Genomic DNA, 23,318 nt, shown 5'->3' with positions numbered 1-23,318 from the left:
TTTGTACCTAAGTGCCTTCTGTCTCACCTCAACACAAACTATTCACCTGTTTAAGAGGTTCTAAATGTTTTTCACTGAAGCCAAAGGAACATGGAGAGGAACAGCAGCTTCACCAAATCAATTTCATAAATGCAGCTTTTATCTAGATTCTGTTCTGATTCAATCACAAGGTTATAAGACTTGATTCATAAGCTCTTCCTTATCTATTTTACCCCAAAACTCCTCTTCAGGTTTGATTTGCTACTATTTCACTCATATTTTTCAAGCATCAGAAATTGCTCTATTTGTGTGTTTCACCCAATCTGTAATACTGAAATAATGGTACAGGTCCAGTGGCTGATTATGGAGCACAAATCTGCATACATCAAATCACTTTCAGAAATCTCAAGATTTGTTCCAAGTACTGTAAGAATCTGAGCTCACAAGTTTGCTCCTTTGAATTCCTCAGGGTTTCTGCTTTGCAATGCAGTATTCCAAGGCATTTTTAAAATTGTGTACCATTTCAAAGGTGGCTATAGGATGTACAGAAAAAGAACTATCAGACAATTAAAAAGCAGATGACAAAACATTCTAATTTCACTGTAGTGCGACTACTTTGTAAGTCGATAGTGCCCCCATATTAAGTCAGCAACTGCAGAAAAACATTTGTATTTAAATAGACTCAATACAAACACAGATTTGAATACAAAGAAAACAGAAGCCTTGTCACTTGGTAATTTATTATGCTTTGCTTCCCCTCAGAAGCATTTAACAACATGAATAGCAAAATAAGTCTTGCAAATCCCACACCAGACTCTTCAGATAAAATTCATATACAGAAAATACATACATTCTTCTACAACCACAAATAAAGATTTTACAATTACAGCTAATTACTCTGCTTCTAGATTGACTTTCCACAGTCCTCTTATTTGTAATTTTTCAAATAGGAATCTCTCATCTTCTGAAGAATAAGAAACATTTGAACTTATTTTGCCAACTGCTATTCAGTAGAATAACAAAAGAAGAATCTCCCCCATACTACACAAACAAACAAAACAAAAGAACCCCACCTAGCAGTATTATTAACTATAACTAGCCATTACATCATTAGTATCCTTCAACAGTCTACAATACTTAGTAAGATTTAATATTGTGATTAATAACTTCTCAGTACTTTTCTACATAGTCATATTCACAAGTGGACACAGAACATTATATTTTTCCACAGAAAAAACAACTCTGCTTTAGGTGTTCAAATTTCTTTCACAACAAAATTTAATTAAATAAAATCTGTATAATAATCTGTGCATTACACATACTGGCAACTTCTAAATCAACACAGGGTGTTTTCCTGGGAGTTATTCTCATATCAAAAAAGAACTAAATGCAAGAAAACCTATGACTTGTACTACAGAGGTTAGCTTAGCAACTGGATGTGCACCCTCCTTACTTATAAAGCTACAAGTTTATTTATTATTACATTTTAAAAAATCAAACTGTCAGTAAAAAGAAAATTAGTACATTTTTCCATCTTTTGCATGTTCTTCACAGAAAAAAGACTGGAATAAACCAAAGTCTATCACTGAGCACAGTCTGATGCAAGTACATCAGATATGTAAAATGTTCTTTCTGCTATTCCTGTTATATGGTCTTCCAAAGAGTGGCTTAAACCAGACAGGAGTTTATAAAGAGGAGCAAGAAAAAAGCTTAAAAATTCATAAAATACATACAACAAGTCTTCTAAGGATTCTGCTACTCTAGTTACTACTTGAGAAAACAAATTTTTAATTATAAACAAACCCTAAATGAATATGCTTTAGAGTACAATTTTTCTGAAATTAAAAAAAAAAAAATAAAATCTATGTCTATTTGTTTGTCAGAGGGGAGAAGAAAGTGACCAAAGACTTCTCACTCTCATGGACAAATACATATCTCTTCCAATTGCCTCTTAGAAACTGAGTTTAGAGTGACATTTTAACCCCACTACTCAATTCTATTTTATTACAGTTCTCAATATATAACAGGTAAACTACAAAACAGTTTGATATACTAGAATGAAATCTTGATTTTTGACTCCAGACCCACCAACAGAACACTTCTGATTCCTTTTATTTCAGCCCTTTAGCACTAGTGCCTGCATATTGCTCAGGACTATCTTAGTGTTTCTGGCAACGTATAACAGACATCATTTTTCTAGAGTTAAGTACTTTTGCACTTCATGAATGCCAGAATCTTACAACAGAGTCTCTACTTTTAAAATATCATTCTTCGTGAGATCAAATCACATATTCAGATTTCACAGATCTGAACTTATGTCACTCAGTAAATGAAAGATGATGATGATTTGCCTCTTACAACTCAAGTCAAACATTAACTAAAATTATTTCTTCTTACTAAAATAATATTTCCCCATTTTTCCTTTCTTACAACAAATGATTCCTGAATTATCTATGTAATAAATTACAGCTTAATCAGTGATCATTTTACATCCAAAAATCAACAAAGCTCCAGATAGCACTGCTTCTTATTCTAAATTATGCTAAACATCGAACATGTCTTACTAAAAAACAGATGGTAATTTAAGTCAGAATTACACAACACAGTGAAAAATGGGAAAATGCTTCCTTGAAATTGTGGTTATTCTTCAACACTTACTTCAAAGTACTTTTTTTTGTCCCCTTCTTCCCTTTGTTGACCTATCTGAACAACCAATATTTCAGTCTAAATCTAGAACTGATCACTATTTCCCTCAAATTACATATTTGAAGAAAAAAAAACAAACAAACACGAAAAAACCCAAAAAACCCTAAAATTTACCATTCACTCAATCTGACAAGTGTTCAGAGGGTTGCCTCCTTAAACTTTATTTCATCTCAGCTCACACAGTTACCATCCTTCCACACAACCTAAATTTTGACAGCAATACTTCCAAAGAAGTTTGAACAATTTGATTAAAGACATTTTAAAAATAATTATTTCATTCTCACAGCTGACACTTGAACAACAGCAAATATTTAAGAAGTTTTTTTAAATCATAGAGTGTTTTGCATTAGAAGGGACCATAAAGCACATCTAGCTCCAACTCCTCTGCCATGGGCAGGGACACCTTCCACTAGGACATGAAATATGATCTGGAGTCACCAGTAACATTCACAATACTAAGCCAAACAAAAACATAAAATCCTTACTCTAAAGCTATCTGTAACATCGTATACAGAGTATCAACTACTGCTCCCTGGACCAAAAGAAACTGTTGCCATGGTCAAAAAAAAAAAAAAGGTTGGCTTGCTCCCTGAGCTGGTAGAGCCTTTTTCAGCTATCTACAATCAAATCTGCAACATCATACAGCGTCAGTTCTCATCTTCATAGAGTGTGAGACTGAATACGAGCAATAAGGCAGTTTGGATTACTCTGAACAGGATACGGAAGGTATTTACCTGCCACAGCCACATCCATGGTAACCACAAGTTCAGTGGGCTGGAAAAAGCACTGTCACAGGGAGAACGAGAGCTCTGGGGCGAGCGGAACTGCACCCTCCCCCGTGGCTCCTGCGCCACCTGTGAGCACGGGGAGCTTTGTGCCTGCCCAGTCCCACAGCAGCACTGCCCAGCTCTCACACACACCCACCGGGCCCGGGGAACACCGCCCTCCCTGTCGAGTAGTGCTTGATAAGTACACGACATCAAATAGTTATCTTCTCTCCAGCTGCCTGAGCACGGGAACGGGACAGGCTTCCTTAAATAAATGGCAATTTATTTTCACTTTTGTGTGTTTCAGCCTCATGTCTTCAAATGGTCCCTATACCCTCTCTGAAAAGAATTCCTTTTTAACTACCCAGCTTTTCTTTTCCAAGCATTTATTGAGAGGAGACTCATCTTGAGGTATTCTTCTTTCTTGCATATTTTTTACTCTTGTCAAATTAGTAAGTTAAATTAATATGTAATACATTTAAAATAAATAAAAAATGAACAACAGTAAAAAAGCCATAGCAAACATAACATTGAAATCAACTCAAACCAGAATCACTTAATTTATAGCTATATTTTTACTATACTTTTTTTTAAAGCAGAGTTTGCCAACTTGAGAATACTTTTCAGCTTAGTACACACAAAAAAAAAAAAAAAAGGACTTATATGAGGTTCACTGTCTTACATTACACTTGCAGTACTCTGTACTGAGAGAGAAGCTTTGCGTCCAGGGTAATGCTGTGCCTTCACATTGAGACTTCTCTTAAAATATTCTGATACAGAGTTTTAACACAGAATCTACCAAATTGACAACAAAAAAGTGGTAGCCAGATAATTTATTCATTTATTCTTTGCTCACAATAGCCTTTCATTAATCCATACCCATTGTTCCAATATGTAGCATCAGGTGGGTTTAACATCCTGTCTCCAAACGATCCTGATAGGTCTTTCCACAAAGGCATGTCAGAAGGTCTCATATCCTTATCCTTACCTTACTTGGATAACATAATACAATGCATTTGGGCAAGACTTTGTCTATCTTCCTTTTTTATTATGCCCCGAGGTCTAAGGTATTTGCAATTCATTAATTTCAAATTTCAACTAATTTCAATAATTTTATTCTGATTTTAATTCTGAAATAGTGTCATATGTCATGCATACATCTCTGCATTATCTAGACTGGTTACATTTTACAATGCATCTGGTTTCCCAGTTCCAGAGGTAGATTTCAAAGGCATTTGTAAAGTAGAATCTTTTCTGAAAACAGTGCCTGGACCAAAACTTGTTCACTCTCCCTGTCCTCAGAGGTAAGCCAGAAAAGACATAAATAAAAAGTTAAATTAACTACAATTTCTTCAAATGAAAAACCAATTTAAGCAAAGCACCATTCCCTGACTTCTAATTATTTTTTAATGCTTATACTGAACAACAAGTTTCTGATAAAAATAGGAATGTGTTGACTAGTAAAACTATTTACTGATTCTTCTTGGTGTTTTCATTTCTTGTTTAAGTTGTTGGGAGAAAATGGTTGATCCTGCAGTGTTTCTTCTCCCTGGCCTCTCAGAGGGAAACATATCACTTACTGTTTCTATTTATCATTCAGCTTCTTTTCAGCTACAAGTCAGAGCAACATGGTTATTAATCTGGAAGACAATTTATGTGCATAGAGAAAAATTACTTCCATTTTTCTATTTCATGCTTTAGCAAGTATCATTTAGTGCAGCGTCTATCTCCTACTTTTCTCAACCATTCTCAAAACAGAGGTTTTTAACAACATACTTCATATCTCTTCTTGGTTCTCTTCTACACACTGCAGATTTAACATAATACAGCCCCACCAAGACAAAAAAAAAAAAAAAAAAAAAGAAAAGGAACAAAAGAAAAGAGTATCAATAAGCATTTTCAGCCAGCCAACCCAGAGCAAAGAGTCATTCCTGGCTAAGCAAGAAGACACTAAAGGTGGACAGCAGGAACAGTGGCCAAGAGAACTAAACCAGTGATGAACACATGGAAATATCCTCCCTGTATTGAAACAGGAAACAATGACAGGAGATCACAGGCTGAGCCCATTTACACCAGCAGAGTACAGTTCATTCTCTTCACAGTGGCTGGCAGAGGCTGTTTTGGATTTGTGCTAAACATGGTTGATAATATAAAGATGTTTTTGTTATTGCTGCACAGGGTTACACAGAGCCAAGGCCTTTTCTACTTTTTGTACTGCCATGCTGGTGAGCAGGCTGAAGGTGCATGGGATGTTCGGAGGAGACAGAGCTGGGACAGGTGACCCCAACGGCCCGAAGGGATATTCCAGACAACATGACATCATGCTTAGCATACAAAGAAGGAGGAAGGCAGAGTGGGGGGGGAGGAGATAATTTGTAATGATGGTGTCTGCTTTCTTCTAAGCCACCCTAGGTGGGATGGGGCCATGCTCTCCTGGAGATGGCTGAACGCCTGCCTGCCTTGGGAAGGAGTGAATTCATTCCTTGTTTTGCTTTGATTGTGTGTCTCCTGCTTTCCCTATTAAACTGTCCTTATCTCAACCCATCAGTTTTCTTCCTAATATCCTTCTAATTCTTCCCTTGTACTGCAGGCAGGGGAATGGGGCTTGGCTGCTGGCTAGGGTTGAACCATATCACCACCTTACCCACAAAGCTTGCTGTACCTGTGATGAGCATTTCTAAAGGTCTGCATAACATGCCAATAATTTTACACAGGAAAAGTACTGCCTATATTGTGAACAGAACCATCCACTCAAATGCACAGCCACTCCAGTAACAGAAGATTAAGATACCTTTTATTTACAAAATGCTGTTTAAATATCTACTGTCACAGGTGCTATCAACAAGCTGGGAAAGCAAGACATTCAGTGAGCTAGAAATGCAGCATCTCCTCATATCATTTACAGGCTGCTTAGTTTCCAAAAGTGCCAATTCTTATGTCAATGAAAACAAAATCATAAATTATGCTGTAAATATTCCGCCTTTTTCCAAACTGACATCCCCCCTCATAACATTCATACATGATATTTTGAAAATTACTGTACATTTTGGATAATCACAATATTTAGGCATCACACTATCATGCAAAAGGTCTACTGTATTCCACCCTGTTTTTGAAAAGGTACCAACATTGGGAAAAAAAAAAAACAACAAAAGAAAAAAAAACACAAAAACAAAACCCACAAAAAGAGCAAATTTGATATTCAGGCCCGCTTAAGTATTTAACACAGGCCAAGCCTTAGCAGCAAAATGAATAGACTAGGATCTTCAACCTTATTACTTGCAAGTATCTAGCCTGTTACTCTTTAGATACAGTCTTCCTAACTCTTCACACTCCTACAGCTGAAATTCAGGTATCAGTAACACTCTGCAGTTAACATGAGAACCATAACATTTTCACTATTAGTGCATACTGAAAAAAGACCTAGGAGTGAAAGGGTTTCCTGCAATCAGCAGCAAAAGCAACGGTTGAGTCACCCAGAATAAGCTCTTTAAAACCTGCACCTCATATCTAACATATTTGAGGTCACTTAAAGAGATAAATTGTTCAGGTGTCTCTGGTTATTGTCACATGTATGAAAATATTATTTCTGAAAAACATTTAACACCAGAAGCTGTCATTATGCTTTTTAAACTGGCATCACAAGATTTAAGGCCATCTCTGCATCAACAGATGAAAGTCAACCCTGCATCACACAACCCAGTGACAGACGTATGTCCCACGTCTCCTTCCAAATACCACACGCAGTAACTCCAGCCATCGGGAATCTCACCTAAAAGACGCCCGCCGCCCCCTGGACGCTCAAGGTCAAGGCAGGACGACCCCAGCAGCCCAAGGCCAGGCTCGTTCCCAGGCAGGCGGGAAGGGCTCCCGGGGGAAGCTCCACCACGAAGGGGAAGCCAGGCCCCGCCGGCGCTGTCCTGAGGGCGGGGGGCGAGGCTCCGCACCCAAAACTCACCCGGGCGCGCTGCGGGGCACAGAGCCCAGCGGGGAGCGGGGGCAGCTGCCACAGGTCAATTGATGCAGCGTAATTAACAGGCTACAACCGCTCTCCCGGGCTCCTCAGCACCTGCCCCTCGCACACAGCCCCGTACGGCCCGGCCGCCGTCCGCCAAGACGTGCCGGAGGGGAGGGCAGGGCAGAGGAGAGCAGGACAGAGCAGAGGGCCGACTCGGCTCGGCTGCAGGGGCGGACCCTCCCCAACACCGGCGCGGCGACAGGGTGGAGGGAGGAGAGCCGGAGCAGGAGCAGCAGCGGCCGGCGGGCCGCGCTGCGTGCCCGCAGCAGGGTCCCGGGGAAGGAGCGGAGGGAGCGGCGTTACCTGAGCGACCCGAGCCGGAAGAGCCCGACCGCCACCGGCAGCCCCGCGCCGCCCTGACAGCTCCCGGCGTGCCCCGCGCCGCCCCGCCCGCCGCGCTGCGCCGCGCTGCGCCCCCTGGCGGTGCGCGGTGCGCGGTGCGCGGGCGCGCAGCGGGCTCGGTGTGAGTGCGCGTTTGTTTAGCTCGCCTGACGTTCACTGAGCTCACCAAACACCGCGCAGGTAAAAATGGAACTGGGTGGTTCTTTAGAAAATTATACTGCAACAGGTTTCCCAGTGAAGCTGTGCATGCTGGAAGTGTTCGAGGCCAGATTGGATGGGGCTCTGAGCAATCTGTTGTAGTAGAAGGTGTCCCTGCTCACGGCAGCCGGGTTGGAAGGACATGATCTCTAAGATCACAGAATCCATTAGGTTGATAAGATCTCTGAGATCATCGAGTCCAACCTATGATCAAACACAACCATATTAACCACACCATGGAACTAATTTCCATGTCCAGTCTTTCTTTAAACACCTCTAGGAAATGCGACTCCATTGGGATGTGATGCCCGTTCCAATGTCTAATCACCCTTTCTGTGAAGAATTGCCTCTGAATGTCCGACCTGAACCTCCCCTGGCACAGCTTATGACTGTCCTCTTGTCCTGTCTCTGGCTACCTGGCAGAAGAGGCCTACCCCCATCTGGTCTCTTCCAGCCCAAACTGGTCTGTAACACCATGATGTGAGATTACTTTTATGTTAGCAGTAGCTGTATTGAGAATTTTCTAAAATTTCTTGTGATTAGTATGCTTGAATGCTTACTACACATAAAAATGTATGACTGCCCACATGGATGGTATTCAAAGGACTTTTTTTTTACTGCATTACAGGAGTGATTTTACAACTAGCCAGTTCCACAGTATAAAGGGTACAGCTCTTAGATTGTAATCTGTTAGTTTTAAGTCATCATTACAGTTCTCAAATTTAAGCAAGCTTCATAATAGCAAACAGTTTATGGTTATGAATTACTTCAGTAACTGTAAAAAAGAAAAAGAGTGTTCTCATCTTACATAATTAATATTTTAGGCTTTGTCTGAGGATAAGTATTTCTAAAATATTGCCAGGGGAAAATCTCATAATATTTATAAATCTACTCGGTGACTTATGTTGCCAGCCAATATTTAATGAAGTCTAATTTTATTCTCCAGACTTGGGATAATAATAAAGAGTGAATGCAATTCCTTTTCTCATTAAACTATACCAGGAATTGGTACATGAAAAAAAGTTACTTTCTTGAAAGCTGATAGATTCCACTGGTTTTCTGAGGCATCAAGTATGACTCTATGTCATGTATTTTTATTGGAATAGTGCCCTTATTTTTTTTTTTTTTTTAAGATACTTATAAATGCCTTTGAGATATAATTGTTAATTAGGTCAGTCATCCTTTTGGAGCTATTTAACAGTAGTGAACTTCACAGAGGGGAAGTGACTGTCCATAACTGACCGTGTGCTTTCACATGCTACTGCATTGCAGAGTGGTTGGATTCCTAAGTTTCCCTTGTGCTGAATTTAGTAGTGACAGTTACAGCTCAGAGCTCCAAAACACTTCCTTCAAATTGTCTCATCAACTTTATGTGCAGTGGCAATCAAAAGAACATTGTATATCGTTGGGAAGAATATTGGGAACAAGACAGAGGTAGCTGCTTGGCTGCTGTGTAAAAGGCTGATGCAGTCTCAGATTGATTATGGCATCAATTCTTGTTTTCACAGCTCAAGAGGGATGTAGAGAAGTTGGGAAAGGCACTGTGGAGAGATGTCACTGCTATATTACAGCAAGAGCAATAATGACTGCGACTGTTTGATGCAGAGAGAGAAGGCAGGGGAGAGGATTGATCAAATTCTACAAAACCATGAAAGGCAACAAAGTTGTTAACCAAACCCCACAGTATGAGAATGAGGAGGCACAGAAAATTCTTTTCTGCAAAACAGAAAACTTCTAGAACATATTGGCACCAGGGGCTGGGGCCTTGGACACTAACTATCTGTCGGTTGAAGGATACATTATTCATATTGGTGACAAACACATCCATAAGTGGACACTGAAGGAATTGGGTAGGGATGTACCCACAGGGGCAGTACCTGGAAACAACCACACTATGAAGCTCTTCCTTATTAGTACCTTGTTTTACTGACGTTGGAGTCAAAATACTGGGCTGGGTGCAGCACTGATGTTAGGTGCACTTGCTCTGTAGGAAATTTACCTTCCTTTCTCTGTAATTATTTCATAGCAGAAATGATGAGGAACCTATAATAGACAATTTTAAATAAGTGAGGCTCACACCCTGTGAACATTTAAGATTATTCATAACTGTAGCTTTGAGCAGGCCTTTGTAACATCAAAGACCCTTTTACTAATACTAGGAGTCAATTCTATAATTACATGGGGTTTATGTTTGATGTATGACCTACTTGTCCACAACAATTAGTTCACAATACAAATTTGTTTGTGAAGTAATTGGAAATGAAACCCACCATGTGGACTAATTATTTTTCTTCCTTAAAAAATAAAGGAAACAAACAACAACACAACCCCACATCACCACACTGAGAACAGCGTGTAGACAGTACAGTCCCATCTTAGAATACTTCAATAAAATCATGCTTTGTTAAAAACAACAAAATAACTCAGTTGAAACTGTCTATTGCCTGCTGTATTTTTTTTCCCACAAAATCTAACCCTCCATTTTCTGCTTTGGGACTGTCCTACTTGGTTTTGATAACTCCAAGGACTAAGATTACTTCACTATAATCATGTCTTTGATAATATATTGCTATAAAAGTAACCTGTGCAAATTTGCCTATTTGTTGGAGGCTTTGCAGATAATGTTTTCCAATAACTTTCTGCAGCCACAGAGGGTCTTGTGACTTCTTAAAAAGTAAATACTTCTAACATTGTGAAAAGACTCCTTTTTTTCAAAGTGAAAGTTTCTCTCCTTGGTGTCCTTGAATACTGAACATCTGCTTCTTACTGTGAGGGTGGCATTCTGGATGAAGTATGCAGTGGTAACAGTGTTCATAAAGTAAGGGAAAGTCATGCAGGTGTGTCAGGGTGGACTTACAGTCTCTTGATAAAAGATTTCATGAGAGGCAGTGGAAAACCTCACCCCAGAGTAGCAGCTGCCTGTGCCGAGAGCCTGTTTGCTTGAGTATAATGTGACAGCATTCAAGTGCTGGGTGCACATGGATAGGGAGCAATTCAGGAAGACTTGTAAAGCTGCTAGAAAGGGTGAAAGAGATTATTTCACAAGGCAGAGGGTGAGTAGTGGTGCCACGGGACACAGTCTCCACTGCTGGGGAGCCTGCCCCTGTCTCAATAGAGGCCACTGCACAGACTCAACTTTGTGGTCATGATGGGGTGACCCCAGCCAGCTGCTAGCTCAGGGGTAGAACCAGAAGAGCAAAAGCATGAAAAGCTGTGGATTAAGACAATGATGTTTTAGTGGATGAGGGAAAGAGGAACAAAAAATCCCCCCAAACATACTGACAATCACTCACCACCTCCCAAAACAAGACTGCTGATGTTCAGTCAGTATCTGAGCAATGGTCACTTTGGAAAGACTGTGCCCTGAGTTTTTACTGCTACGAGTGATGTTATGCGCCAAGGAACATCACTACGGTAGATTAAAGTCAGCTGTAGGATTTCTCCCCCTGCCCCAGGCTCTTCCCCACTTCCAGTCTACTTGCTGGGTGGGGCGGAGTGAGACACTGAGGAGGCCTTAACAGTATGCAAACACCGTTCAGCAATCGCCAATCCAGCAGTTTATTATCAGCCCTGTTTGGCCACAAATGCGGAGCACACACCCCCAGGCACAGCTCACAGATCCTCCGGGGAGGTGCTCGAGAGAACGGACCCAGGCTTCTCCCTGCGGTGGTGTGGCAGGAAAGCAGGAGATGAGGGCACGATGTTGACACAGAAGAGACTGGGAATAAAAAAAACCCGTGAGACCAGCCGGTTGTGCAGACCTGGACCTTGGGGCTCGATGGGACTCATCCCTGGGCTCCCAGGCCCGACTCTAGGGGCAGCAGCGGCCAAGCCGGGGGCACAGCAGAGCCCGGGACACGCTCCCGCCCCTGCCCCCCGGGGCTCCGTCGGGGCCGGGCTGCTGGATGCTGCGCTTGGATCGCAGCAACCCCATGCAGGGCTACGGGCTTGGGGAGGAGTGACTCCAGAGCTGTTCGGCCCAGAAGGACACGGGGGACTGGCTGACAGCGAGCGGTGTGCCCAGGTGGCAAAGAACGCCAGTGGCATCCTGGGCTGTATTAGGAATAGTGTGGCCAGCAGGACCAGGGCAGTGGTAGTCCCTCTGTGCTTTGCAATGGTGAGGCCGCATCTCCAGTGCTGTGATCAGTTTCTGGGCCCCTCAGTTTAAAAAGGATATTGATGTGCTGGAGCGCCTCCAGAGAAGGGAAAAAAGGCTCTAGAAAACTTGTCTTACAAGGAACGGCTGAGAGAGTCTTTTAGTTGTTTAGTCTTGAGGAGGGCCTCACTGCTCTCTACAACTGCCTGAAAGGAGTTTTGGGGGCCGGTCTCTTCTACCTTGCCTTCTGTGACAGGACTAGCGGGAATGGCCATAAACTGAGACAGAAGGCATTCAGATTAGACATTAGAAAAATATTTTCCACCGCTAGGGCGGTCAAGGGCTGGAACAGATGTTCCAGGGAGGCGGTGTAGCCGCCAACCCTGGAAGTGTCCAAGAGTCATCCGAAGGCAGCGCTGGGTAATGTGGTTTGGGGCTGACTCTACGATTCCGCGCAGGCGGCGCCGTGACGGGCGGGCGGCGCCGCGCCGGCGGGAGGGCGGCGCTTCCTGCGCGGTGCCGGCATGGCGGGAGCGTTCCTGGTGGAGATCAGGCGGGCGACGCAGAGCGCGCTGCTCGTTATCCGGTAGCGCGGGGCCGCTGCCGGTTATCCCGGTAGCGCGGGGCCGCTGCCGGTTATCCGGTAGCGCGGGGGCGCTGCCGGTTATCCCGTAGCGCGGGGCCGCTGCCGGTTATCCCGTAGCGCGGGGCCGCTGCCGGTTATCCGGTAGCGCGGGGCCGCTGCCGGTTATCCGGTAGCGCGGGGCCGCTGCCGGTTATCCCGTAGCGCGGGGCCGCTGCCGGTTATCCCGGTAGCGCGGGGCCGCTGCCGGTTATCCCGTAGCGCGGGGCCGCTGCCGGTTATCCGGTAGCGCGGGGCCGCTGCCGGTTATCCGGTAGCGCGGGGCCGCTGCCGGTTATCCCGTAGCGCGGGGCCGCTGCCGGTTATCCCGTAGCGCGGGGGCGCTGCCGGTTATCCCGTAGCGCGGGGCCGCTGCCGGTTATCCGGTAGTGCGGGGCCGCTGCCGGTTATCCCGTAGCGCGGGGCCGCTGCCGGTTATCCGGTAGTGCGGGGGCGCTGCGCCCACCGCCGCTCGGGCCGTGCGGGGCAGCCGGGGGCGCGGCGGGTCTGGCTTTCGGCGTCCTTAGCCTTCAACGCGGGGAGCGGGTTGTGTGCGGGCGCCTGCCCCTGCTTGTTCGGCTCGGCACTACTGTGCAAATAAATTTTTCCTGAGAACGGTGGATTGTTTCTCTCGGCTGCTCCTCGTTCACCGCGTGGATCCGGGGGCGCGACTGGGGCTGCGGGGGAGCTTCGGGCTGGCCTGTGTAAGGCAGCAGCACCCCGATAGCTCCTTCCCGAGGCATACGCGTTGCTTTTCCTCCGCAGCGCGGCGGCGGAGCTCCCCAGCGCGCCGGCGGAGGTGTCGGTGTGCGCGGATTCCCTGGAAGTGAGGAGCGGCGGGAGCTGCCATGCGGCGGCGCTGCCGGCAGGGGTCAGCCTGGCGCCGTCCTCGTGCCGCGCGCTCCGGCACCTGCGCGGGGACGGGCTGCACCTGCGCGTGCGCCTGCGCTGCCCGCCGCCCGCCGCCGGTGAGGGCGGGCAGGGGCAGGGCCGGGGCCGTGCTGCGAAACGGGGGAGGGTGGCCCGGGACCTGGCACGGTTAGGGGAGAGAGGCTGTAAAGTGTAAATTCTGCAGTGCAAACACCTCCTGGAATTGTCAGATATTGAAAAATGACGTAATGCAAGGGAAACGCGGTGTTTGGGATCTGCTCGCATTTTCCCCCACCCGTGCTTCCCCATAGTACTTCAAAATTATTTTCTTTCTCTTCTATTCCGCGTTTGGCAGCTGAAAAGCATTGGATTATTAAATGCTAAGGGGTTGGAACGGACTTTAAAGATCATGTATTCCCAAGTCCCCACTGCCATTGGCAGGGGTATGTCCCACTAGAGCAGGTTGCTCAAGGATTTCCCCAACCAGGCGTTGAACACCACCAGGGTTGGGGCATCTGCAGCCTCCCTGGGCAGCCTGCGCCAGCGTCTCGCCACTCTCGCAGTAGAGAAACTCTTAACATCTAACCTAAACTTCCTTTCTTTCAATTTGTATCCATTACTCCCCATCCTATCAGTAATGGAGTAATGTGATTCATCTAGGCAGACTGTGCTTGTCCATCCCTGATGTCTTAATCCTAAAGGATTATGGGTTTGTGTTGGGACTCATTATTCTCGCAGTTGGGGTTTCAGGGGTTAAGGTCGCAGGTAACATCTGCAAAGTTACCTTCTTTTCTTCTATGATGCTAATTCAGGTCTAGGATGTGTTTGCAATAAATATAAAGCATGGGTGTTGCAGCTGTTGCTTTCTTTCATTCTGGCATCCAAGCTCAATACGTTTAGATTCATGTCATACAATATGACACAGAAAGATGTATCAAATAACACAACATTGCCATTCTGAGTTATTAAAGTAGAAAAGGATGACAAAACATGTAATATACAGTAATGCAGCACCAGAAACGCATTGGAATACTCTGTTGGTATACTGAGATGGCATCTGTACATTAACTTATAATTATGCATGTGCTTTGACAACTCAGTTATACTAAAATTATTTAATACATCCTATTAATGAAAATGTTTCAAAAGACCAATGATGAACTTTTAAAAATCAACCTCAGAAAGTCATGCTAGTGAAAAGTAAGTATGTGAACCAGGTGGTAATCAACGTGTATTGGATAGTCTTGATTACCCTTTTTTATATTATTATGCAAAATAGTTGAAGTTCTGGAACATTTTAAAGTACTTTTCTGTTGTGATTGAATCCTAAATTTCAAATATTGAATGTCAATGCTGAGTATAAACTTTGATTGTTAAGTATTTGAAAGTGGATGATGCAAAGCATATTCATACATAGAGCTAGGCTTACAGTTTTCCTTTTTTTTTTCCACTTAATGTTATCAGATAATTTGGGGAGACTTTGATAACTTCTTTTTTACTTTGGAGAAGTTGTTTGAGCTGCCTTTTGTGAGACTATTTTTGCTTTCCTGGCCTGCAGAGGCCGTTGCTCACTATCTTTTCCTGGAGTGGTTCCACAATGGTTGGTTTCTTACCTGCCTGAAAATATAAAACTAGTGTCTGACCCTGTTCCCCATCCTGACTATTTGTGTTACATATTGGTGTGTCCCCTCATATTGCAGATACACTTGATTATCAGAAATATCTTTACAAAGGAGTAGTGTTGAATTTTGATTTTTATAATCTATTCAATTATATCAATATTTCAGCTCTCCTTCTGAAAAGGATTTGCACATTGAAAATAATTCTTCACATACACAGCTCCTACTCAGTAATATGGAGCATGAGGTGGAGATGGCAAGGTTTTCCTAAATCTAAATACTTGCCTTTAAAAGAATTAAGGTTGTATTTAAAATGTCAGCCTTTTTCTTTGCCTGTTAGAATTATCCTTTTTGGTTTCAGGTATTTGGCACGATTTTTTCATACAAGTGACTGAAAATTTTACACAATTTTGAAGATTAATATATTTCCTTCCATCTATAGATGTGGTTTTTACTTTGAGGGAAAGCCTGAAATCCAACAAGAATTACATCTTTTACTGTCAGTCCTGTGGTGACATCGTAGTGAGCAACCGGTGAGTACTGCAGTGTCTTGTATTTATAGCAATAAATGCCATAGTGATTGGTATTCATGTTGTTTTGTGTACTGAGAGACAGCTAACAGGTATTTGTTTTAACACTGCTAGACAAGAACACTGAAGCACTGCAAATGTCAAAAAGCAAAATTACCTGAAGCAGTTTTTAGCCTTTGTTAATTTACTCCTTGATTTCTTTCTTCCTCTGTATTTCAGGTATCCTTTTCAGTTTTTTTCAGTCTCTTATAAATTTCCTTCAGTCATCATGCTGTAATTATAAAGTGGATGCTCAGAATGGGGATATTGACCACAGCTTCTTTTTATATTTTAAGCAAAGCCTGCCTCCACATAGTTCAGGGATGCTAAATTTGGGAAACAGGAATTGTGTCTTAGCTGTGTGACTTGTTCTTATCTCTGTTCCTTAGAAAGTCTGCAGAGTGAATGAGAATTTTAGTAAAAAGGTGCTGCATTGTCTAGCTCTTCTGATTAACAATTTTGACAGCTTCAGCTGAATATAGAAGAATTGTTAGAGGTGCACTTACAGCCTTTTATGATCTATGTGGTACTCAAAAGTGTAATACAAATGTGTCTCGTTCTCTAAATGTCTGTTACTTTCTTGTCGTAGGTATGGATTTATGGCTAGCTGAATGTAACTGAATGAGAATTTCTTAACTTTCTTTTCTGAAACGTCTCATCGGAAAGTCTAGTATTATTTTGATATTTGTAAAGTAGTGGAACTTCTAATTTCTAGTCAATAACTTTTGCTTTCAAAACATGTTGCACATTTATATTTGCATCTCTGAGTGGGAATTTGCCTGAATTTCAGCACAACAAATTCACACGCATATATTTACATGTTTTGGTTCTGGATCCTGTAATGTGACACAAGAAAAATTTTTGAGAAAGGACAAAGAATGCATGTCGATGCATTTTTACTTGGCATTTCTCCTTGCAGGAAGCCTCTGAGTCCCTTGAATGTTGCCACTAAAAAAAGCTAAGACACGAGTAGAAAAGTGGAGCTGCCGGTGTATCCAACACATTCTGTTCCAGCATTTCCAAAAGGAAGAGAGTAGCATAGTCAGAACTTCTAGCTACAGAATTCATGTGTTCCTCTCTCCAGGAAGAATTAAGTATGACAGTGACAGCAGAGGTAGAAGGATTGAAGGCAAATTGCAGAACTGTGTGAAAGAGAGCATATTAAAGTCTGAATTACTAGGCAAGAGTCTGTAATAAGAAACACCTGAAATCTAGAAAATCATACCTTTAAGAAGAAATTGAAATAAACGGGGTTTAGTGTAGATAAGGTTGTGGAGAAGACATAAGGTTTTTCCAATATCTAGGAAATTGCTGCAAAGAAGGTGGCAGTAATCCTCAGTTGAAGCAAGAGGAATCTAGGTTAAAATGAAAGAAAAAAAAATCAACCAACAAACCACCTCAAACCTATTCTAAAGCTTATATTTTTGCTGTTAGAGACTGCATAAGAAGTCTTCCTTTTAAAGGTTAGATTAAGAAATGTATTAGGAATGAGTTAAATGTAAGTAATCCTTCCTTGGTGAACAAAAATTTATACATTTTCTGAAATCCTCTGCCTCAGTCTGTTTCCTTTCATAAATCTGATAGCTCTTCAGAGGTTAGGGTTATGCTCTTTCATTCTTTTCCATTGCCCTCACATTATACACATTAGAGAAAATTATTAGTTTTTTTTTCTTCCATCCTGCAAAAGCTGCAAAGAATTAGGGATACTTTCTTTTTTCTTTCTCTCCTTCCAGTTTGGCTAAGTGTGCCTCATATATAAAATAATTCTTTAAGACTTTATTTCTGTCATGAATAAATTCTTAAAGGCTTGTGGTGTGTGGATGCCAGATGCCCACCAAAGCTGCTCTAGCACTCCCCTCATCAGCTGGACAGGAGAGACTAAATGTAAAAAATAATAGTTGGTACTGCACGAATATTCCATGGAAAAACTCATGGCAGGGAAAATCTAACACTTTTTCCTACATAAGTAGTGTTAAGCCAGACAGTTAATTGACAAGCTGGGCTGTCCCAAGATTTTTTAATAAGTAAATAAGGGAAACTGCAGTTAAAGAAATGCAGTTGTTTTTCTCTGATATAACTGAACAGTTATTATATGTTTAAAAGTCTAAACTCCATTTTACTTCCAGTTTTCAGTATTTTCAATAGACAGAATGATATTATTGGGTGTTAGTTAATAATGCCATCTGGGGTTACTTTTCTTAATCCAGTCTTACAGGGATCTCTATGGTCAAATACTTACCTTAGCCTGGAAGATCATTTAAGAGTTATATCCTTATGGCAGGGCTCTTATAGACTAGTGCTCAACTTCAAACTTTTTAAAAATAAGTTAATTACCTACTTTTCTGGTTGGAATCTGGAAACAACAGGAGATTCAGCCTGGCTACATTAGACACTTTCAGGAGAAAGCTACTCCTAAAAGTTCCCAACCTAAGAATTGTTTGTTGCTCTCTGACTGTGAAGGCAGCCTAGGTGGCTGTTTTCAAGTAGAAACTTAGTTGTTATTAGGAGCAAGTTTGGAGAGATAGGTCACCCTGTTTTGTAGGTTTTGTCATGTTACTTAGTAGCTAGGTAGTCAGTACCTAGTAAACCTTTGGTTGGTTTTGTTTGTTTTTCTAAGAAGGCTCCATTTTTATATGTGTTACATTTTTCCAGTTCTGGTGACCCAGGACATGGCTTCCCACCCATGAGTGGCAAAAGCCTATATACAGTGGAAATGGTAGATTTTCTGTATAGCTCAGAGTTAGGAGGAGTTCGTTTAGGAAATTCCTAATGGTTGGGAAAACTGCTTTTTGTTGGAAAAGAAGTGAAAATCTTTATGTTGTAGACTGTGAGAATAAAGAAAGGTTGATTTAATGAAACAGGACAGCATGACTCTGCAGCTTAAGGTAATGTCTGCCTTTTTTTTTTTTACTTACAAGAACATTGCTGAGCTTTTTGTTACTTCTGTGTAAATACAGGAAGACTTGTTTTTGCAATGTGAGTCCAGGCACTGGAACTAATTGTAAAGGCTGATGAAGAATCAGTTAATAGGTCAGCATCAGAACTAAACTGTCACTTTGGCAGAATTGAGTAGTATCTCAAACAATATATGAGACTACAGAAAATGAAGACAGACATGGGTAGTGCTGGGAGGTGATCTTACTTCGTTTTGGTAAAGCTGCATCAGAGGATCAGTTATTCCTTTCACCTGCAGATGGAGCAAGCAGAGTTTAAAATGTATTGTCTATGTAGATAGAAAGGATTTTTTAAAAAACATTTTTCTTTCACCCACCGAACAATTCAAAAGGGCCAAGAAGCTACAAGGGGAAGGACTGACATCTTCAGAAAATGTTAGTCTGGGATCTGCAGGAAAGGCAGGGTTGGCTTAGCAGCTGTGGTTTTATTTGCAAAGTAGCACCATAAGCAAAGTTGTATTTGCAAGTTTTTAGTAAGGAGTAGAATCAAGAAACTCTGGTGAAGATTTCAGGTGACAACTGAAGAAATAGCATAACCATTCAAGGAAACTAGGCAGAGAGCAGAAAATGCAAAGCCAATACAACTGATAATGAAAATAAAGTAGTTTTTCCGGAAACAGTATCCTTGGTCCATACAACCACCCAGGAGAAAAGGATTTGCCTTTTTTGTATATGACTTCTGAAAGTTGGATCTGAGTATCTGAATAGAAATTAAGATTGAATTATCCTTTGTTATTTTGTTTGTTTGGATTTTTTAATGAAGATGTACTGTGGTATTTTTTTCAGGTTTTACCTTTTTCATATCTGGTATCTGAAACAAAGAACATGCTGAATCTTGCTGTGGCATGAGTCTGTTTCTATTGGTTTTATAGCAACATTTGATGCAAGGGAACTGTACAAGAAGTAATAATAAATGAAATTGCAAATGCTTATTTTCATGTTTTTCATTACTAATTAGAACTGTTTTATTTTTGCCACATGATTAATTTCAAGAGAGGACTATGTCAAATTCTGACTTAAAAGCATTGAAGAAATGATTTTGGGAAATGCTTCATCACAGATTTGGCAGGAAACTCAGCCGTTGCTTTTTCAGAATTCACTGAAAGAAAGTGCCTTTGGCAGGAAAGAGAGTCAAGCCCTTCATGTTGAGAAAATGCCATACTTCCCCCACTATTTGCAGGAAGCCTAATATCTCTTTTAGTGTCTTAGAAATTAATTATAACATAACTGAAATATTTATCTTTTCTTCCCTCTAAGAAAATTTCTCCGAGTTCTTCCTCTACCGAGTGAAAACTGGAGTGATTTAGTTGATGAGTGGTGTTGTCACCCTGACCCCTTTGCCAGAAGAACTTTGCACCCTCAGCATGGTGACTGTTTTGTTGGAGACACTTTTTTTCTGCTGAACTCAATAAATGAATCACATGTGCCTGAATCTTCCGTGTGCTGCTCAGAATATGGACACCATGTTTTGCAGAGTGGCTCCAACTTGGTAAAGTATTTTTTTCAAATAGGTCTTAGGTGAAGTTATTTGGACTTTTTAATTGTAAACTACTATTTTTTTCACTTATTTTATTTAATTTGTATGTATTACAGAACTGTTTTGAAGGTCATTGAGTTCTTGACATTCAGCTGTACAGAAGCCAGAAAATATTCCAGTCTGTGTTTTATGTTTTCTAAAGCTCACACCATAGTCTTGATACTGACTTCAATATGCAAGTAGAACTTAGTACTAGAAACAGAAGCTACTTAATTATGTAGTTCTAAACCCGTATATTTTCCCCAAAAATTATAATGAGTGAAGCACATCAGAATTCAGTAAGTTAATAACTGTGACTGGTTAGGTGTTCATTAAAGGGTAGTGGAGCAATGAATGAAGTGGAAATTGAAGTAACGATTGTTTTTTTTCTTGCAGTGTGACTTGAGGCATAATCATAACTATGATTAAAGAGAAGTGTTGTTTTTTTCTTTTTTTTTTTTTTAGCTTTAGAAAGACTTGGAAATATCAGTATATGTGTGTTGTGTTTAGATGTGGCTGTCTTAGGTTCTTAAAGCACAGTAAGGAAATTGAGTTTGTTTGACTGCTCTGTCTAGTGAAAGGAACCTGCCATCCTGTATTATAGCTCTTCATGTTGATGTTTCTGAGGTGTTCCAGGATAAATTCACCAACCAAGTCTGTAGGAAGAAGGTTGTCATTTGGCTTAGAAATATCAAAATTTGTTGTTGCCCATCACCATTTGGTGGTGGTTATGTTTCAGTGGTGGGATAAAGACCATGAAGAAAGACAGTTCAGTGCTTTACTTTTGGACATCTAGCACTTGTATAAAAGTTCAAGCAATGATCTTTTCTTCTGCCAGAAGAACATCCAGGAACTCAGTTCACCAAAACCTACATTCCATAAAGAAGCGTTTTCTGTTAATCTACTGCTTGTCTGCCTTTATACTGACAAAGGCTGGGCCCACACATGCTGTATTTTCTCCCAGTACAAAATATTAAACTGTCTACGTTGCTGCCTTGGCGATTTGTATCTGTAAAAATTGATGGCTTATTCCGTAGAGGTTTCCAGCATGAAACATTTAATCTCTTGAGAACCAGACTCCCTGATTTCTACCTGCTGCTTATAGTGATATATATTATTCCCGGTAAGAATCACCAGGATTCTCGCAATTCAGTGGTTGCTGGTGTGATGCTCCAAGCAACCTCTCTGCATGGGGAGCAGTTCTGTCCTGTGGTCCTTATCTGCAAGGCTTGCAGCTTGGTCCCTTTGTTTTTTTGTTCCATTGTTCTTTGAAAAACAGAATGTGTAGAGAGGAAAATAAGGACTGGTAATGCTGTAAGGGTATCAGCATGGCAGAAGCAGATTAATTTGGCTTAAGTCTGTGACAATGGAGTTACTTCTAAGTTTCCTTAAGAAGGAGGTGGAGTAGACGATACCAAATTTCCAAGAGGACAGTGCTTTCTGCTAAAGGTTGCCAAAATGAATTTTCACATTTCAGTAGTCTTACAAGAGATCTTAGAATATCAGGAATAAATATGGGAAGAGGTAGGGCTCATAGAGTTCATACTGCACACTTCTTCATCAAAGAGAATGTTTGTGAATACAGGATTGATTTGGAGGCAGAAACATAATAAAAGGATGTGGAACAAAAATTTTATTGAGATGTGGGTCGGACCAGGATGGCAGCAGAACTTTAGAATGAGGGAGGAGGCTGTTTTATGTCAGGGGTATATAATAGTAGTTTAGTCTGATGAATTTTCATGTTTGCTTTCTTGTATTTGCATTGAAGTTGAGAATTTGTTCCTTGTTGTGTCCAATCCTTTTTTCTACATCTTTCACACTTGCAATGAATTCTCATTTCTGTGTTTGCTTATTTCCAGCATCACTCAGTTGCCAAGCAAATGAGCACAACTGTTAGATCCAGCAGAAGCTAGACTAATAAGGAAAAAAAAACTCTCATCCTGAAGCAGAAAATTCTTCCATAATATGACTAATAGAAAGTTACAGGCAAGGCAGGTTGCTATTGGCATAAATGTTCTCATTTTAAAGAATATTGTTGCAGTCTGCCCCAGTATGAAAGTTTCTTTTTAATTGCATTGCAGTTCTTTGGGAAGGGTTTGCCTATGACCAAAATAGTAGCAGGAATGTACCAGAGATGCTTAAACAATCTTTTCCAGACTCCAGTGGGACCAAGACAGCATCCGTCCATTGCAAACATATTTTTCACATCTATTAGTCTTCCAGTGTAACATAGTTTTTAAATGTCACATGGTCTTGCAGCATCTTAATGGTATCTCTTGGGGAAAATATTTTTCCTGACACCATATCTGGGATCCTTAGGTATAGGAACAGAAGCTATTAGGCTTGTGATCCACCTGCATCTGCAGATTGCCAGCAGCTGCAAGTTGTCAAACAGATAAATTGTTTTAATTAGTTGAGCTAAAACTATCCCTTTTTCCATTGAAGCATGATACGAGTTAGTAATGTTTTTTAGGCACAGTTCTCAGTCAGCACCTGTAACTATAGTCAGAAAAAAAAAATACTCAACTTGTAGCTTTCAAGGAAGTAGTGTGTATTCTGTACTTGTACTGTGCAGTATTTGTACCAGTTTGAAACACTGGCTTACAAAAAACCTTGTCTGTTTATCCTTGCTTTTCACACTGAGCAAGTAATTTTACTGCATATGTTTGAGAGGAGTAGCAAGGTAGGAACTGGGAAAGGGGATAACTGCATATATAGGAATCAGATGATTTTCCTGATCTCCATAACAAGGAGACTGTACTTCCAAAATAGTCAGGTCTCAGGCTGTTAGTTTGATTCTCTGTTTCTGACCATCATTAAGGTTTTATATATATATATATATATATATATATATATATATACATATATATATATATATGTGTGTGTGTGTGTATATATATATATATATGTATATGTATATATATATACATATATATGTACTGCTTTCAGATCAGAGCTCTAGTGTGCTACACCCAGGTCAATAAGCCCGCACAGAACCAGTTCTGAAGTTTAGACTTTGGATTAAGTAAGAATTGTGCTTGCTTGTTTGATGTGTTGAATTT

The 23,318-nt window shown here is 41.3% G+C and overlaps 2 protein-coding genes across 11 annotated transcripts in view; one reads left to right on the top strand and one right to left on the bottom strand.

The window, feature by feature from the left end:
* The window catches only part of DOP1A (DOP1 leucine zipper like protein A), a 59,724-nt gene extending 51,844 nt beyond the window's left edge, over positions 1 to 7,880 (bottom strand). For 6 of the 7 annotated variants that reach the window (XR_014953656.1, XM_085574784.1, XM_085574788.1 and 3 more), the window contains exon 1: positions 7,774 to 7,880. The gene's annotated coding sequence lies outside the window, so the exon portion shown is untranslated. Of the gene's footprint in view, positions 1 to 7,224; positions 7,364 to 7,773 lie in introns of those variants that run through there. The other variant, XM_085574785.1, reaches the window with a different exon arrangement.
* Positions 7,881 to 12,563: 4,683 nt separating this feature from the next.
* UBE3D (ubiquitin protein ligase E3D) overlaps positions 12,564 to 23,318 on the top strand; it is a 79,580-nt gene continuing 68,825 nt past the window's right edge. For all 4 annotated transcript variants that reach the window (XR_014953657.1, XR_014953658.1, XM_085574790.1 and 1 more), the window contains exons 1-4: positions 12,564 to 12,692; positions 13,494 to 13,696; positions 15,660 to 15,750; positions 19,998 to 20,229. Coding sequence is in view for 2 of the 4 variants with exons in the window: in XM_085574790.1 (XP_085430916.1) it covers positions 12,631 to 12,692; positions 13,494 to 13,696; positions 15,660 to 15,750; positions 19,998 to 20,229 (588 nt within the window). In the remaining 2 variants the exon portion in view is untranslated. The remainder of the gene's footprint in view (positions 12,693 to 13,493; positions 13,697 to 15,659; positions 15,751 to 19,997; positions 20,230 to 23,318) is intronic.

The sequence above is a fragment of the Lonchura striata genome, chromosome 3 (assembly GCF_050655825.1).
Source record: "Lonchura striata isolate lonStrDom1 chromosome 3, ASM5065582v1, whole genome shotgun sequence".
Taxonomy (NCBI): Eukaryota; Metazoa; Chordata; class Aves; order Passeriformes; family Estrildidae; genus Lonchura; species Lonchura striata.
Note: the sequence above shows the minus strand (reverse complement) of the source record. Positions and strands in the feature narration are given on the sequence as shown.